Source organism: Centropristis striata, chromosome 9 (genome assembly GCF_030273125.1).
Source record: "Centropristis striata isolate RG_2023a ecotype Rhode Island chromosome 9, C.striata_1.0, whole genome shotgun sequence".
Taxonomy (NCBI): Eukaryota; Metazoa; Chordata; class Actinopteri; order Perciformes; family Serranidae; genus Centropristis; species Centropristis striata.
The window spans coordinates 24,400,669-24,417,883 of NC_081525.1; the positions used below are offsets into that span (position 1 = coordinate 24,400,669).

The 17,215-nt window shown below is 39.7% G+C and overlaps 2 protein-coding genes across 2 annotated transcripts in view; one reads left to right on the top strand and one right to left on the bottom strand.

Annotated features, from left to right (window-relative positions):
• hmcn1 (hemicentin 1) overlaps positions 1-6,553 on the top strand; it is a 100,053-nt gene extending 93,500 nt beyond the window's left edge. The window contains exons 98-105 of the mRNA XM_059340370.1: positions 752-871; positions 961-1,095; positions 1,184-1,297; positions 1,591-1,716; positions 1,849-1,977; positions 3,699-3,818; positions 3,919-4,045; positions 5,372-6,553. Of these exons, the coding sequence (XP_059196353.1) occupies positions 752-871; positions 961-1,095; positions 1,184-1,297; positions 1,591-1,716; positions 1,849-1,977; positions 3,699-3,818; positions 3,919-4,045; positions 5,372-5,738 (1,238 nt within the window). The 3' untranslated portion in view covers positions 5,739-6,553. The remainder of the gene's footprint in view (positions 1-751; positions 872-960; positions 1,096-1,183; positions 1,298-1,590; positions 1,717-1,848; positions 1,978-3,698; positions 3,819-3,918; positions 4,046-5,371) is intronic.
• Positions 6,554-8,001: 1,448 nt separating this feature from the next.
• On the bottom strand, positions 8,002-13,038 carry arpc5b (actin related protein 2/3 complex, subunit 5B). Its single transcript, XM_059341680.1, has 4 exons — positions 12,760-13,038; positions 11,053-11,124; positions 10,709-10,885; positions 8,002-10,004 (listed from the first exon to the last, which is right to left on the bottom strand). Exons 1-4 carry the CDS (start codon positions 12,898-12,900, stop codon positions 9,942-9,944), a joined length of 453 nt encoding a protein of 150 aa, XP_059197663.1. The 5' UTR covers positions 12,901-13,038; the 3' UTR covers positions 8,002-9,941.
• Positions 13,039-17,215: the final 4,177 nt, after the last annotated feature.

The following is a 17,215-nucleotide window of genomic DNA, read 5'->3' on the forward strand; positions in this document are numbered from 1 at the left end:
TAAATCTGCAAAATAAATTGACAAAATTTCACCCCCAAAAACAACAACCAGGGAAGTGCTCAGCTAGTTTTCTGATAGCTGATATATTTGATATATTCATCCAATGGCCCAATCCTAATGCCTAGCATTACTTTCTCATTGTGGCTTAATTGGGATGCATCTAATATCTAATTATAATGATTTATTTATCTAAACCTATTAAGGTGTATAAGGGGTCATAATATTAATATGTCGCTATCTAAAGTCCAGTCCATGTTCAACTATGTCCCATAAGTTGTTGCAGCAATTTTTTGGTTGATAACATTTGTTGCACACATTTGTTGCTAAATAATGCAGTTTTATTCAAAAAACCCTCCAGAATATAACATCAATATGCCAAGACCTTTGGAACAACATAGAAGAATCCATGCTGTGATTTGGGTTCAAAAACTTAAATCATTTTGGAGATTTCTGTAGTTTCAGCGATTGGATGACGAGCACTTCTGTTCGTTAAACTGCTGAGAAACCCCCTTATTGTCAATATACCTAGGAAAGCTGAACACACTCTGAATGCTCTAGTTCTCTGGTTTGTGGTTCATGAGGCTGTGATTATCCTCGACGTCACAGCAGTTTATTTTATACAGTGAGGTCAAGACTCAAGAAACGCTACAATGAACTGCTTTCCAGTGATACCCAGTTTATGTAATTCAAAGCCCGTTAAGGGGCCCCAGTCTAAATACTAAGTAGTTAATGTATCATTTATGTGCTGCAGATGAGAACGAGTGTGAGGTCAGGAACCCCTGTTCTCACGCCTGCCACAACGCCATGGGCACCTACTACTGCTCCTGTCCCCGAGGCCTCACCATCTCAGCTGATGGCCGGACCTGTCAGGGTACAACTCACGTCTGATTCAGTGCTGCAGCAATATTGTTACACACACAGATCATTGTTTAAATGTCTCACTGCCCTTCATTCTCGTAGACATTGATGAGTGTTCACTGGGTGGGAACGTTTGCCACGATGGACAGGACTGTGAGAACACGATTGGCTCTTATCGCTGCCTCATGCGCTGTGGGCGTGGCTTCAGGAGAACAGCTGACGGTCTCAGCTGCACGGGTACATCAACAAGCTTCTATTCATCAGCCGAGCATTTTTTGTGACTGTTGCTCAAAGCTTTTTTACAATTGTCGTCTTTGTTGGTCAGATGTGAACGAGTGCCAGGAGTCTAATCCATGCAATCAACACTGTCTGAACACGATTGGCAGCTACCGATGTGCCTGTGAGCCTGGCTTTCAACTCAGGAACCGACGCTGTATAGGTAAAACATCTAAACCTCTCCATAGTGTTTAAAATCATTCATGATAAAAAAAATATACTATTTGGGGCTTCTCTTATATTGAATGGCCCTCTATTTATCAATAATTTGCTTTCTCTGTGTTTTTTCCTTTTTTTTGTTTATGTGATTTTAATTTAAAGCACTTTGTACGAAAAGGTACTAAACAAATAAAATGTATCATTATATAGCTGACTTGCTTGAAAAAAAAAACAGCCACATTATTTATTTGAAGGAACTGGACTTAACCTCTTTTGTTCTCTCTCTCATCTTTCCAGACATAAATGAGTGCAGACAGAGGGTTTGTCGATCGGATCAGCAGTGTAAAAACACACGAGGTGGTTACACCTGTATCGACCTGTGCCCCAATGGTATGACTAAAGGTGCCAATGGGACATGTGTAGGTGAGTGTTCAAAAACATACAGTATTTATTGTTAACACCAGACAGCTTTCGCTGAAGTACAAACTTTTTAAACGGTACAGATTGGGAGAGATTTTAATTCTGATTTACTTCTACTTCTACTTTGTGCTGCAGACATCGATGAGTGCAGAGACGGCACTCATCAGTGCAGATACAATCAGATCTGTGAGAACACCAGAGGCAGTTACCACTGTACCTGCCCACGTGGCTACAGATCTCAGGGAGTCGGGCGGCCCTGTGTCGGTACGTGCATACTTTATGTCCCTCATAAATCCAAATTTTTACTCTACATTCTTCATTTGCAGTGATCAGGCAGGTGATGCTTCCATTTTCTAGTGTGTGATACTGTTTGGCTAAGCATATTTACCAAAGCATACAGCATGTTAAGCCATTAAAAAGTGTAAAACATTTTGCACTGCTCTTTCCCGCTACTTCCCAACAGCTTGCTCGCTTCTGCCAGCGTACTTCTCTCTTTGTGTCAGTGATTTGCTCCTGTTTAAAGTCTAAAATAACTCTGCTGTCATCTGCAATATAGCTCAGATGTAATTTGCTGCCAGTGCTTGCTTACATCTCTAAAATGCTGCAATTAAAACTGCTGACTAACTCATAACATGCAAATATTTAATGCATGGTTTCAGGTCCTCTAAAGCTCTACGCTGATGAAACATCGTTTTACCTACACAGAGAATAGGAGAAAGAGTAGGAATGGGCTACACAGGAAGGGAAACTGAAGATTAATGTCTCCCTATTTGACACATAAACTATAAAAAAGACCAGCACCATGACCTTCCAGCTCTGTTTGTCACTCTGTTTCCTTTCACTCTTCCAATTTTCAAACTATTTCCTTTATGTTTGGATCTGGCTATTTCCTGGAGTTGCTTTGTAATGGCATACATTCACTTTTCCCTTTATGAGATCTTTAACATCGTACACTGATGTCTGTCTTTGTGAAATACTCATTTGGCATGAATTGGATTTCGTACCTGATATCAAATGTGAATTATATTTGATAAAAATTTACTCAGGTAAATTTGACACTAGATTCAGATTCTGTTCTTCAAAGCATTACTTGTATTTGAAATGAGAGAAGATAACCTCAGTCTCTCATTAAAATTAGACAAATGTATTTTTAGTCTCAATACATTTCTGTCTGGGACATGAAAATGTATTGTTGTACAGTGGGGTCATTGACATGTACCCTTTTCTCCCCCCTCATTCTCATCTACCTCCTCTATTTTCATGGCCCACATCACCTCATTTGTTCTTTTCATTCCTCTAAATATCACCTTTTACCTGTCCTGCATTCTTTTTGCACCTTTTTCTCCTTCCTTCCTATCACTCTGTCCTCTTGTCTTATCCTGCTGCTGGTCTTTCTTTGTGCTGAGGGCAGACATAAATGAGTGTGAGCGGCTGCCACAGCCCTGTGCCCACCTGTGCATCAACACGCCCGGCAGCTTCAAGTGCACCTGCCCGCCGGGCCGCCAGCTGCTCGGGGATGGCAAATCCTGTGCTGGTCTGGAGCGTCTGCCCAGCTATGAAAGTTACTCATTTGGCTTCCGAACATCACAGTCCTCTCCTGAGGGCAGTTCCTACCAGCGGCTGTACCACAACTTGGCCTCTCAGAGCTTCCACTCCTACACAGCCACCACAAGGGGGCGAACCAGGAGCCGGAGCCGAAGAGAGATTCCCATGCATTCCTCACTGCAGGGCTCTCCTGCTTGTCCACAGGGGTTTGAGTCCAGAGGTGGCTCCTGCTTAGGTAACAATAGAGGGCAGGCAGGGTTGAGATGAGGGAGAGGATGAAAGTTGTTAATAGAGAAACTCTCTTTGCTTTGCTGCTTGTAGGTTGGCTGTAAATAAGAGACTGTGAGCTGTAAAAATGTGTTTTTATACATAGTTTATGTTCTCTGACTTGCTCTCCATCGTTGTGTTGCTGTTTGTGTATGTGTTTGTGACACCGACAGACATTAATGAGTGTGAGTTGAGGGATGCCTGCCAGCACGAATGTATGAACACACCGGGGAGCCACAGGTGTCTCTGTCCTGCTGGTTACCGCCTCATGACCAATGGCAAGACCTGTCAAGGTGAGAACCACAAGCTACCCCCCGTTCCCTTCCATCACCATCAGTTCATTTTAATAAAGCTTGTACTTTAATGACGATAAGCTGTTTTCTCTCCCTTCAGATGTAGACGAGTGCCTGGAGCAGAACATCCAGTGCGGAGTGAACCAGATGTGCTTTAACATGAGAGGAAGTTACCAGTGTATCGACACACCCTGTCCACCAAACTACCAGAGGGATCCAGCTACAGGGTACAGCTTCACAGATCAAATGTGACCTCTAACTATTTGTTCAATTTAGGGGTTTTGCAGTTATGGAACGATATTTGGAACACATTTATGATTTAAAACTTTAAAAGTACTGTGTATTAACATGTATTATTCGCTTGCCAACGTGTGAACAGTCTGTAACTTTCCCAACTTTTTCACTTACCTACTGTTTTCTACTCTGGACTATTTTGCCTGGATGTGACATTTATGGACGGCCCCTAATGTTTTTCCTTTCTTCAGCTCCCCTATGACAGTGTGCAACATTAGCTTGTTTACTCGCTAACATTATCTTTCACAAAATACTATCCGGAGTGGATATGTTAGTGGGCTAGCTTGCCAGATTACTTCACCAGCCAACAATAAATGATGCAGCGGTACAAAGCAAAACAGCTTTCTACTAGTCAAGGGTGATGTAAGGCAGAGAAGGCCAATTAGCTTATCGTAAGCTAAGGTAAGGTTAGCCATCTAGATCAGGGGTCTCAAACTCGCGTCCCGCGGGCCAATTGCGGCCCTCGTGACGATATTTTGTGGCCCCCACCTTGATATGAAAGTTTAATGTGAGTTTTATATGAATGGCACTTTACCATGTTGTGTGTGGAAGGTCCCTTTATTTACTTTTTTTGGTAATTTTATGTCTTTTTTAAAATAATTTTGTCTTTTAAAAAAATATAATTTTGTGTCTTTTTTAATAATTTTGTGTCTTTTTTAAATAATTTTGTGTGTTTTTTCGTAATTCTGTGTCTTTTTTGGGCAATTTTGTGTCTTTTTTAGTAATTTTGTGTCTTCTTTGGTAATTTTGTGTCTTTTTAAAATAATTTAGTGTTTTTTCAAGTCATTTTGTGTCTTTTTCTGTCATTTTGTGTCTTTTTTTGGTCATTTTGATACTGGCTCCAGTGGCTCCCAGGTAATTTGAGTTTGAGACCCCTGATCTAGATGCTTCATCATCAGTATCTGGGATTGGTTGCCTTGTAACATTAGCTTATAAAAATCAATCAAAATACAGACGAATCCCAGGGCAGGCAAGCTTCTAAACAGCAAACTAAAAACTGGTTTCTATGTAAATTGTTCCTTTACTTCCAAGAAGCTTTTTTTGAGAAATACGTTTCTGTCTACAAGAAATAAAAGGTCTGAACCCAAAAAGTCTACGTAATATTTTCTTTTTAATTCAAAAACCCTTAAAGACACGAGGTACACACTTGCAATTTTTAAAGTGAAGTTACTCTATCTATCTTAGACAATATTTATTATTAATCTGCACATTTTTCCCTCTGTATCCCTAACTGAAATCTGCTGCCTTTGTGTCCCTAGGTTTTGCCTGAAGAACTGCCCACCAAACGACCTGGAGTGCGCGCTGAGTCCTTACGCCCTGGAGTACAAGCTGCTGTCTCTTCCCTTTGGCATTGCAGCCAATCAGGACCTGATCAGACTGGTGGCGTACACACAGGATGGAGTGATGCACCCGAGGACCAGCTTCCTCGTGGTGGACGAGGACGTCACGTTACCTTTTGCCCTGCGGGACGAGAACCTGAAGGGAGTGCTGTTCACCACACGGGCGCTACGAGAGCCCCACACGTACCGCATGAAGGTCCGTGCCCTCTCCTACAGCGAAGATGGAGGCATCGAGTACCAGACGACCTTCATCGTTTACATCGCCGTCTCTGCCTACCCCTACTGAGAGCACTTTAAATGACACAGATGAAAGGTGCGGTGATAAATTGCATCCTAAATGAGTGAATGGGTGTGGTTTTTGGAAAGGCAGCCACATCAGTAAACAAACTGAAAGAAGACTCTCTCAGTGTGAGAGAGGCCAGTGAGTGCTTACAGTCCTGAAGACGAGAGGAAGTAGATTTAAAGTGGATACAAAGCATGCCACTGGAGGCTAACAGGTGGCTTGGATGAAACTGGCTATTTATTAGCTTTAATACCTGGAATCATCACCTCAGTCTGTCAGGACTTTATCAGTGAAATGTTTGATATTTTGCCTTGTTATTTTCCCCTGACCCTTCAGATTTATTTATAAGATCAATAAGATTTTGCTCCTGAAAGCCGAGGCGTCCACCAAAAGTAGGCTTCAACCCTACTCAAGTAATCTTAGCTAGCCTTTTATTTACATCTACCTATTATTAACTTATTGGGAAGTGCTTGAACAAGAAAAAATGGACAGTTCCCACCTTTGTTTAGTCCTTGTGTCATCAGTCACCAAAGTGGAGTTGTGACTGTTCAGATACGGTGCTCATTTCTACGACAGAAAACGTGACTGTCACATATTCTGCATCCTCAGGTAGCAGCCTCTCATACACACAAGTGCATCACATAGAAACCCTTTCTGATTATTACACTGATTACATCATTAATGTGCCATGTACTGCTCCATCCAACAGTTGATGCCAAGATGTATTTTATTTTTATGACTTGTACATATGTTTTTTTCTCATAATGTATTGCCATACTGTACTTACTGTATCCATTTTGTAATAAAAATGTAATAAATGAATATACACTAAAGCTATAAGCTTAATGTATGTCTGCAGTTCTACGGCATCAAACAGCCCTGATCCTTATTTAGCATGTCAAATTTATAAAGGTTATAAGAATTACACTGAAGAATATAAGGGCCAACTTAAGGGTAAAATATGCATAAATTCATAATATTGGCAACCATCTTTGTGCATCCGCAGACTTACCTCCATGCCACATTTCAGAGGGCAAATTTTTGTGGATCCACCAACAGACAGAGCGAGCTACAGAGCTGCTGGTGTATATATATGTATGTATATATACAGTATATGTATGTATGTATATATATATATATATATATGTGTTTAGAAATGTATGTATATATATATGTATATATATATATTTCTTCATTTTTCTTCCTAAAAAACATGTAGCTGTTCAGGAAGAACTCAGGACGCTCAAAGTGAGTCGGATCAATGATGGGTATTATTGCTTTGCCAAAAATGCTTTCTGTTCGAGGCCAGAAATTCCAGTCCGTCCACCTCTGGCTGCTGTCACTGTTCCGGTACATTGGCAGTTGGTGGCAGTTAATAATGTTGATTGCTCTGCTCTGATTGCCTTTGATCTTTGCTCTGACACACACACACACACACACACAGAGGTAACTTTATGTGATTTTAGTTACACACACATACACACACACACAGAGGTAACTTTATGCGATTTTCGTTATACACACACACACACACAAATACGCGCGTAAGCGCGCACACTCCTCCAGATACATGTAACACATACACACGCACACACAAACATTACTTGAAAAGGAATGCTTGTTGTAGGTGTGCTCCTTGTATATTATATAGTATCATAACATTACTAGTATTAATTGTTTGAAATCTCTGAGGAATCTCATCATAGTGTACACACACCGGCAGTAGCCCCTGTGGCCCTTTCAGAATTTCCCCAGAGGAAATTTTCTAGTTATTTTTATTAGATATTTTTGACCAGAACAACTTGACACACTGAGCTGCATCTCAAATGAATCTTCTGGTCTACAGCTTTCCGATGATCTGCTATCTCCCCCTAAACATCCACTGTCCACAACAACCAATTCTAAAAAAAAAAGGACCCCGAATGTTAAGTGACTAGTTTATAAAATTGTAAATATTTCAACCCTTTTTTTTGGTTTGTCGTCATGGGGTATTCAGTGTAGATTTGAGAGAAAAAAAATTTAACATTTAAATGATGCTTTGCACAATTCTTTGTGGAGGAACTGTCATTTGAAAGAACAAATAATTCGACAAAGAATTTCTTTAGTTGTGTTCAACCCTGGGATGCATTATAATAGAACTATGCATATGGAAGTTGGACATTAATGGACCCTGACTTGTATTGACCACACTTTGTGCCAGTTCATGTAAAATATCAAAGGTCAAGACAAATTTATGATCAGCATTCATACCTTTTTATTTTTGTCGAAAAAGCACAAACATAAAAAAGGAATATCGAGTAAGGCAGTTTGTACATCAGTTTGGTAAGTTCCCTCGTCTTCTCGCCGTCGGCTGAGAAGAGCATCTCCGACTAGAAATACATGAAGAAGAAATCAGGCTGTTCTTTTAATTTCCATGTAAAACTAGACTTTACTGCATTAGAAAAAGGAATCTAATGTCTGGATGCATCATCACTGATGACAGTATTCAAACATGAAAAGCCATGTCTAAATATCAACTGGTGAGAACTCGTGAGTAAAACACAACTGTGACTTTTGTGTTTTAGAAAAAATAACATCCATTGAGACATTTCACTCAAGTGTTTGACTGTTAATAAGCAGAAAAAAAACATTGTGCTGGAGATCACTACAGAACTTTTTTTCTGTTCATATACTGTTTATAGTTATAACTTCACCACTTTGTCTTAAAAATTCTTCTCTAATACACAAGGGCAAATAACTCATCAATGTATGCTACAATATTTCCATGAAATCAAAAATAAATCATTTGGCAACAGACGTAATCTACCCTGTAAGGCAGATTAAACTTTTACACTTCCAGTTTTCCTCCTTATTTTTCATAAAATGTTTAACCGCATATGTGGTAATAACACTGTGGCCTTCTACTGCCAGATGACACCATGAATGGAGGATTTGTTTTTGTATATTTAAACCCAGATTCAATACAAAAATCACTTGTTTTTCCAGAAGACACAACACGTACAAAAGACAGGTATGAAATGCTTGAGAAAAAACTGGGATCATGCAAACAATATATATATATTTTTTTCTTTTTAAATCACAAAAACTTTTTTTTAGAGAGAGAAACAATAATTATTATCTTAGTCTCTCCTGCACACTGATAGTCAAACCTTTTTAAGCAGTGTTTTTTAATTCTGATCAAGTAGTGATTTGGCCTTGAAGCGAATAGAATTATGTTGAAACAAAATGTTAAATCCTAGATTTTTTTTCTGTTAAATACCAAAATAAAACAGTCTGAGAAAGGATTCTCTTTGTCATTTTCCTGAAAGTACAGAACAAAATGCAGCTCCTGTAAATAGTACCAGCAGAGCCACAGAGGGTGCATGAAAATCAGCCACACAGGATGTGAGGAGCTGTAAAATGGGATTAATAGAAGTGGTGGTGGTGGTGGAGATGCATCGTGGGTAATAATCCTTAACTGGGGCAGCATGAGAGGATGGCTGGATGACACCAACCCCCCCCATCCTCCTCCCTCCTCCACTCCACAGAGGAAATGACGACCCCCGTGAGCAAATCCACCACCCTCCATCTGTGACTGTGCTTTTCAGGAGACTCCCGCTGCTAAAGCGTTAAAGGGAGAGGCAATGAGAGGATTTACTGAGAATCAGGCTTTTATTCCATCAGGAAGTCTCTGCGGAGGAGATGACACGAGAGAATGATGGGAAAACAAATAGTGATGAGAGTTTTCCTGAGAGAAGCAAAGCTGAAACCCTCCGTGTGGAAGTCTGTGGAGGACAGTGTGTGGATACAGCAGTGGCTCCCAGCCCAAGATGATCCAGTAAATCACAAGAAAAGATTATTTAGAGAGGTTTTTTTGTAGCATGAATATGTTTTCTGTGTTTTTCCAAGATGCATCTCCTACACTGGGAACCACTGGTGTGTAGAATGAGCACAAGCTGTATTGAAATGACATGGACTGTAATACCAGGGGTGTGAAGTTATCTGTAGCACCCTGTGAGGAACGTGTTTTAGCCGATTGAGATCATGCATGAGGAGAAAGAAGAAAAACACTTTTTTAACCCAATCCGACCCAGATTTGATTTAGTTTGTTTTGTAGTAGGATCAGGATCACATTGGGTTAAAAAACTCTTTCCTTTTAGTCTCGATGCCATCTGTTAGATTACATAAACAGTATGCGTCAGTGATGTGGAGTGAACGGAGCCTCTTTTAGACCGTCTTCCTCGCTGTTAGTACCCTGACAATGCTGCCCACTCCTCCGGCTGCCAGAGCCTGCAGAGAAAAGACATGGTCAGAATATTGTTATTAGTACTGAAACTGAGTCTCTTTTTAACACTGACGGCTCATCCTGCATGCAGAGCTGTGGCCACAGTTAAACCGTGGCCTCAAACTACAGACCCCAGACATGATGCGGTTTGAGAAACATTCATACGTTACTTCAGGGATAACTGTACATCATCGTCCATCTGTCAACATTTATGGTTAGAGTAAAAGTTTGCCTGAGTCCAGACCGTACAACCTGTCCAATCCACTGAAATAATTTTTCTGGCATTGTGACATGAAACTGCGGTTTCTCGGTTGAAAAGCAATTGATTCAAGGAGTCTGGCTGGGGCTGACGATTGCCCATCACCACCATGGGCAGGAATAATGCCACTGTCAAGCTGTTGTGAAGCATGTTTACATAGACAGCATGGAAAAAGAAACCTATTTATAATCCTACATCTAATAGAAAACAATGTCACTTTACTTTTCAAAAATTTGAAGGAACCATGTCTTCAGACGTCAGGCTTAGATTGTCATTGAGGTGTTTTAATTGAATTAATGCTAAGCACCATCATTTCAACTTCTATCTCTAGTAAAGCCACTCTTATATAGAAATCATAAGTTTATCTCCAGTGCTTTTAGGCAACATTTCTCCATCTCTCTTTCCTTGTCACATTCTGATTATGTCAGACATTGAGGTGTCAATATTTACCTTTTCATGCCACTGCAGTAGGACCGCACTGCTGTTTTCTGACGGCCTCTCGAAGCCTTTGTAGATATATTTCATCAGCAGGTCCACACCGTTCTTGTCAAGGGACTGCACCGCTTTCTCAATGTCGCTGCTCTTGAAGGCGCTGAGCACCTTCAGCACCAAACCCTCGGCACGATCCTGAAAAAGAAAAAGTTCAGTTAATCACCAGCCTGGTTCATCTCTCCGCTGTAAAGGAAAAATCTGAACAAATGTTTTTTTATTAAAGTCATCCTTCAGCAGGATAAAAGCAACAACAATGTGGCAAATATCTGAGCCATTATTAACCTTAAGAAAACCAAACACACCTTGACGTTCTGGTTCTTTGTGTTGATAGGTGGGTTCTTGAGGACTGCATGTAAAGCCTCTGTGAGATTTCCTGTGCAGGAAGGGTTAAGGGTGCAACACAGCAGAGCAGGGACACACATCCTGATCACAACACTGGTTACAAGCCCCAATATGATACATGAGCACAGTGTGAAGCCTTCACTATTCTGTGTTTTTAGCTCCTGACTGCAATCCAGTCAGACCTCTCAGTCCAAACTGTTGCTGAAATGCCGCAACAGTTGGTATTGTTTCAACCGTGTGTGTGTGTGTGTGTGTGTGTGTGTGTGTGTGTGTCGTCATGGCAACATGTGGTGCTGGGGACACCTGATGTGGTGAGAACACAGAATCACAGAAGCAGGTCTGTGTTCAGATTCTGTCATCACATATAGTGACAAAAGTATCCAGTTCAATTTCGTGTTGTGCTGGTGTGTTTCTATCACAGTATGGTCTGTAGATTTCTAACACTAAATATGATCCTGAACGATACTCTCGTGTCGGTTTGTAAATATAAAAAGTTGTTTCATCTTTCCTTCTGTCCTTACTGGATGTGAAGACGTACTATCATATTAAAGCAACTCACACATAACTGTTCAGGCAAAATGCATGCTATAATGAGATTATTCCTCTGAAGTTTGTCAAATCCAGTGTCTTCCACAGTTACAGTTCTTATAGTACAAAATTCCCTTTGCTCAGCTCAAAGCACAAAGAGTGAAATTTGTTCTCTTTACTGTCAGTATGGAGCAGTGAATCATGCAGGATTGTAAATGAAGACATGTCTGTTTTTTTTATGTTCATAATTAGAATATTGTTATTGCCAGGCTTAAAAAACATTAATCTATTTTTCTTATCACTTGTAGTGCTATTTATACATCTAGATTGTTCTGGTGCAAGTTGCCAAGTGTTGGAGATATCCCCTTTCTTATAATGAATAACTGGGTCATGATATCTGGAGACACTGCTGTTGAGTTTTCTAAATGTATACGAGTACCACACTTAAAGTGACATGTAGTTAACTTTGTATTTGCAAGCATCTCCAACACAAGACAGAATAAATTGATAAACATAACTGCAGCTAAGAGATAAATTGTGTAATTTTGATTTTGGGGGTGAACTGTCACTTTAATGCTCCTGCACTGCAACATGAAGTGGGAGGTAACTGCCTTATTCAATGAGGAAATGCTGCACTTGAATGCCTTATAAGGTCTACAGGACCGAAACTGCTGACTTTACAGAAACACTTCAAAGCCTCTTTAAAACTCATACCCAAAATGCTGAGAAAGAGGAAAAAGTATTTTTAAGCACGAGTCAAACCTCTGCTTCTGCAAAACTCAACTAAAGTAAGCCGACCTGCAGAAACACAATGAAGTTGTACAAATATTCAAAGACACAGCGGATACTAGATGGATTTTAAAATTAAAATGTGAACAAATGCATACTAGCTTGCAGTTAATATACATAATAAAAGCCTGTCCTGTCTTGGAGCAGAAATCCCTGGAATGTGACAGACAGGCAAGTCTGGACAGTGACTGGCCTACATGCAAAATTCCCCATTCATACAAGCAGCATACTGGATATATGCGGAGGAAATATGCGGATAAATCAAAAACACACACTGGCTATGGCTTGTTTTTCCTCTGCAGATCAGGTATGCTAACAGACACACGGGCTAGCTAATCAAGCAGAGGATATTGTCTGATGAGGGAGTCCACCTCTGCCTCGTCGGGACCCAGCTGGTTTTCTCCTCCGTCCTCCTCGTCCACAAATTTGTTCTCGTCGTATTCGTCCACGTCCACTCGCCTGAAGCGGGCCGCCGTGGTGTTCTTCGACATGTCGGCGGCGGGTTTTGGGTCTAATTCTAACCGAAAAGGACAACAGTTCAAGCTCAAGTCCGGCCTGTGTTTTTTTTTTTTTCTAACGGTGCTTTTCTTCTTTGACACGGCTGTCACCAGCAGGCAGCTTCCTGACTTCTTCCCTTTCCCTCTGGGTGGTTTATGCTTCCGCGGACACGACGTCGCCCCCTGTGGACACAACGTGAAACTGCAGGTGGTTGTGTGTAGTTCTTACTTTAAGCCGCTAGAGGGCGACAAAACATAAGTAATGTAGTTTCAACAACTGCCCTAAAAATCTTGTTTCTCTCGAAAGTTTTGTTTATTGTCATTTTCATGGATCAGCAGTTCAGTTTCGATGTTTCACAGCCAATTTACAGACGGGTAAATCTACATGGGTAAATATACAGGGAGACAGAGTAATAGTGATCGTAATATTTAGTTTAAAAAAATAAATAAATAAAATAAAAAGACATACAATGAAAATAATTACAATAACAATAACCAAATAAAAAATAGAGATAAAAAAAGAAAAGGAAAAATAACATATTTTTAATATCACTATTGCTATATAGTAAAAGATAAAAGGAGATTAACAATTCCATACTTTTCAAAAAGGAAAAGCATAATTGTTAAATGTATACCCTGGGTTAACATTTCCTAAAACAACAAGGACATGAAGAACAAAACTGCAATGAAAATCTTGAAGATCTCAGGTGCTAATTGGGCTAATATACATTTGTGATAGATAGAAATTGCAAATAAATAAACTGAATGTAAACAAGAATGTGGTATGTGCAAGATGAGAACTAATATAGATTACAATGTCTCAAGTGTTTCAACAATCTCTGCTTCTCCATTTACAGAACATCTTCTGTTTGGCAGCAAATGCTACAGCCAGCCCTTTATTAAAGTCGTGATTGTTCAGACATTCAAACGGGTAAATCTCACTGAGATCATGAAATCCTCGAGTAAACCTGTGCACAAAGAAACTCATAAACAGTATAAAGCATAGATGAAATGATTTGTAGTCTACAAATGATATAAGGTTTGACACTTAATAATGCACACACTCTCACATACACAGGGGCACGCTAGTATTTTGGTTATCTGGGTTTATCACACACTTAAAGTGTCCTTCTGAGGAGCATTTCCAGTGGAGAAAAGGTGATTAAGTGTTTTCAGAGTGTCCTCCTAGTGGACAGTGTTCCCACAGTCATGAACCCTGGCAAAGGTCCTGTGGACAATTTTCCATGTAATAAAACTTAACGGCAAATGTGATTTCTGTGCTTTCGTATCTGTTGATTTAATGTATTGATGCATGAATTTCTTAACTTCTAATATCACATATATTTCCTCATTTTTTTCTGTGACCTGTCTCTACCTTCTTATTGAGTTGATAATTCATTAAGAATACATTTTTTGATACTTTGGAATTTTTTTATGGCTCCTTGGGAAAAATTCATGGAATAGTTTTTAAATGTTGTCCATGAAAATATCTGGGAACCCTCAGTGAAGAAACTGAGGTGTAGTGTACTAATGGATGGAGAGCTCAATAGTCCGCCTTTATAGACCAATTATTTGTGTACAAACCATTACAATGCGTAACAATGGCAATAAGAATACTGATTACTAACTAATAAAAAATAGACTACTTTCTTACAGGAGTTTTTCTTTATTTTACTGTTGAAATGCTGTCTCGATATTATAATGACTTGTCGCTCAGGGATAGGCAAGTATAAAAAATGGATATGTAAAAGTGTTTTAAAAAATTGTACAAAAAAGTCAAAAAATCAAGTTTTAGTCTATTACAGGTAAACCATATAATACATTGATCTGAAATAATTCATATCAGAGTATTTCAATTATGTTTATTGTGATACTTTATACATTTACATTTACAGTGTATGTACTTTACAGTGCTTACAGTATTTAATGTACAGTATCTAATTTACAGTGTATGTACAGTATTGACTTTACAGAGCAATACAATACAACACAATTACTGTGTTCTAGTTTCATTAACATTTCCCAAAAAAGGGGGTGGAAAGACTTTTATTGGCACCTTTTTGGTTTTGGCAGCCCAAAAACAGAAAACAATTTACAAAACAGATTACAACTCTTCCTGTGACTAAAGTTTTCTTGTTATTTAAGCTTACTTCTGCTTTCTTATGCAACCGATCCACTGCATGCAGCTGGTGCTTTTTTTTAGTTGTTTTTGCCCCTACAGACAACCAGAGTCCCCCACTGATTTCCTCCAATTGCTGCTCTGATAAAAGCTGAGTTTTCTTTGCTGGAATCCAAACAGATGATTTTTGTTAGTTTGTGTGCGTTATTGCTGAATCATTTCATCCACTGAGCGTTTCACTGCTGTGTCACAAGTATTTATTTAAACCCAGACCCTAATGGGTAGACCACCACGTCAGCTCTGTGATGTCAGGGTCTCCCTGCGTCACATAAAGCTGCATTTTTGTCTTCTGCAGGAAGTAAGACACACTTTCCATGCACACACTCATCTTTACTGGAGCGACAATCTGGAATGAACACAAACAGACATATCCGGCTGTCAGACCGCGAGACAAACGGGTGAAAGTTTTGGCATGTTGTAATCTTTTCTCCCTCAACCTCACATGAGCTCATGTTAAACTCTGGCAGGGAGGCATGTGATGTTGCTATGGGTAACAGGCACAACATGTGTGTATATCCTGACCTGACCAATAGAAACTACTTTGTTACAAACTAACTTTTTCTGGGAAGTGGAATTTTTAATTTCCTTATCTGGCCTGTCTAGACTACTGGCCCTTTGCCTCAGGAGGAGAGAGGATAACCTTTAATGTATTTCCCATCGTGGACCTCCCATTCCTCCTAACGCAAGCATGCGCATGCATGGAAAAACACACACACACACACACACACACACACACACACACACCACACACACAACCTTGCGTGCATTGGTCATGAGTGTCCTGATTGCGGGCTTTGAGGAGCGCCCCAACCCGTCTGTGCTATGTGAATGACTCAGCACATCAAAAGGCAAGGAAACAGGCACATACATGACCTTCACGTGAATGTGAAAATTAACGAGCCCTGGAAAGTTTCAAGATGGAGGCTGCTTCCCCCTCCTGCTGTATGGTGCACGCTGGCACAGACAGGCGCTGCAGAGGGGATGAAAGCAGAGAAAAATGGCCTCTGAGAAGAACTTTGTGTTCTGCAGATTTCAGTGTCAGATGAGCAGGGCGCCGGGCCAGGTGCTTCCGTGCCAGAGAAAAGGACTAACACCAAAGCAAAGTATCCTAAGCACTTAATTAGTACTTTCATAGGAGAGGAATATTGCTCTTGGATGATGATTTAATTGGGGAATGTAATGAATTAGCTGGAACTGCGTTGGAGCAGGTCTTCAGGCTGGGAGCGACTGTGGGTGGCTTCCTCCTCTCTGGTGTGTTGTTTAGCAACGTCACGTTCAGATTTAGAGCTTTTTTGAGATTATTTAATGACATTATCAGTCATCACACAATTCCTGAATGAATATAAAGCAAGCTGGTAATGATTTGGACATAATAACTGATAAAAAGGGACAGAAATACATTTTTTTCTATCCATGCATTATGGTTTTGTTTCCACAGACTTTGAGATTTAGCTCTTTACATCACAATGCACCATTTAATGTGCCGTTCTGAAGCCACTTTTATAAAACTCATACAGTCTGCATTAACAAAGCATTAATCTCACCACAAAACACTTCATACAGGTCTCAAAATAAGCTCACTCGACTAGAACACTTGCAACAGTTTTTTCTTCAGAAAGTCACTTAATAAACATGTAAAAACTCTAACAGGTAGCATAACATTAATAATGAACCTTTATTTTTGTAGTTTGAATAACTAAAAAACTATGTATTAATAATAATAAAAGTAATTCAAAAGTAAAAAAACAAATACGTCCTGAGGAAATAAAAAACGAAATGATCCAACTAAAAAAACTTTGGACTTCTTTCACATGCTTGTTTAATTAATCACTGATAATTAAAAAAAATAGACAAATAAATTAAACTAACAGATTTTCTTACTTACCTCTGGCTCATAATTAGGCTCTATTGTTGCATTTTATACATTATGATTTTCTTTACATTTTTAACGTCTTGTTTTCATAATCAGTTCTTGTTTGCTGCACATTCAGTCAGTATTATCAAAGAGGAACTCAAGTCACTCACTAGGATGGGTCAAGGTCAAAGAAATGCCTGATCCTGAACTTCCCGTAATGTGGCGGGACCCTGCCTTAAGAAAGCTCCCCTCTGGAGCCAGCCAACTATTTTCAA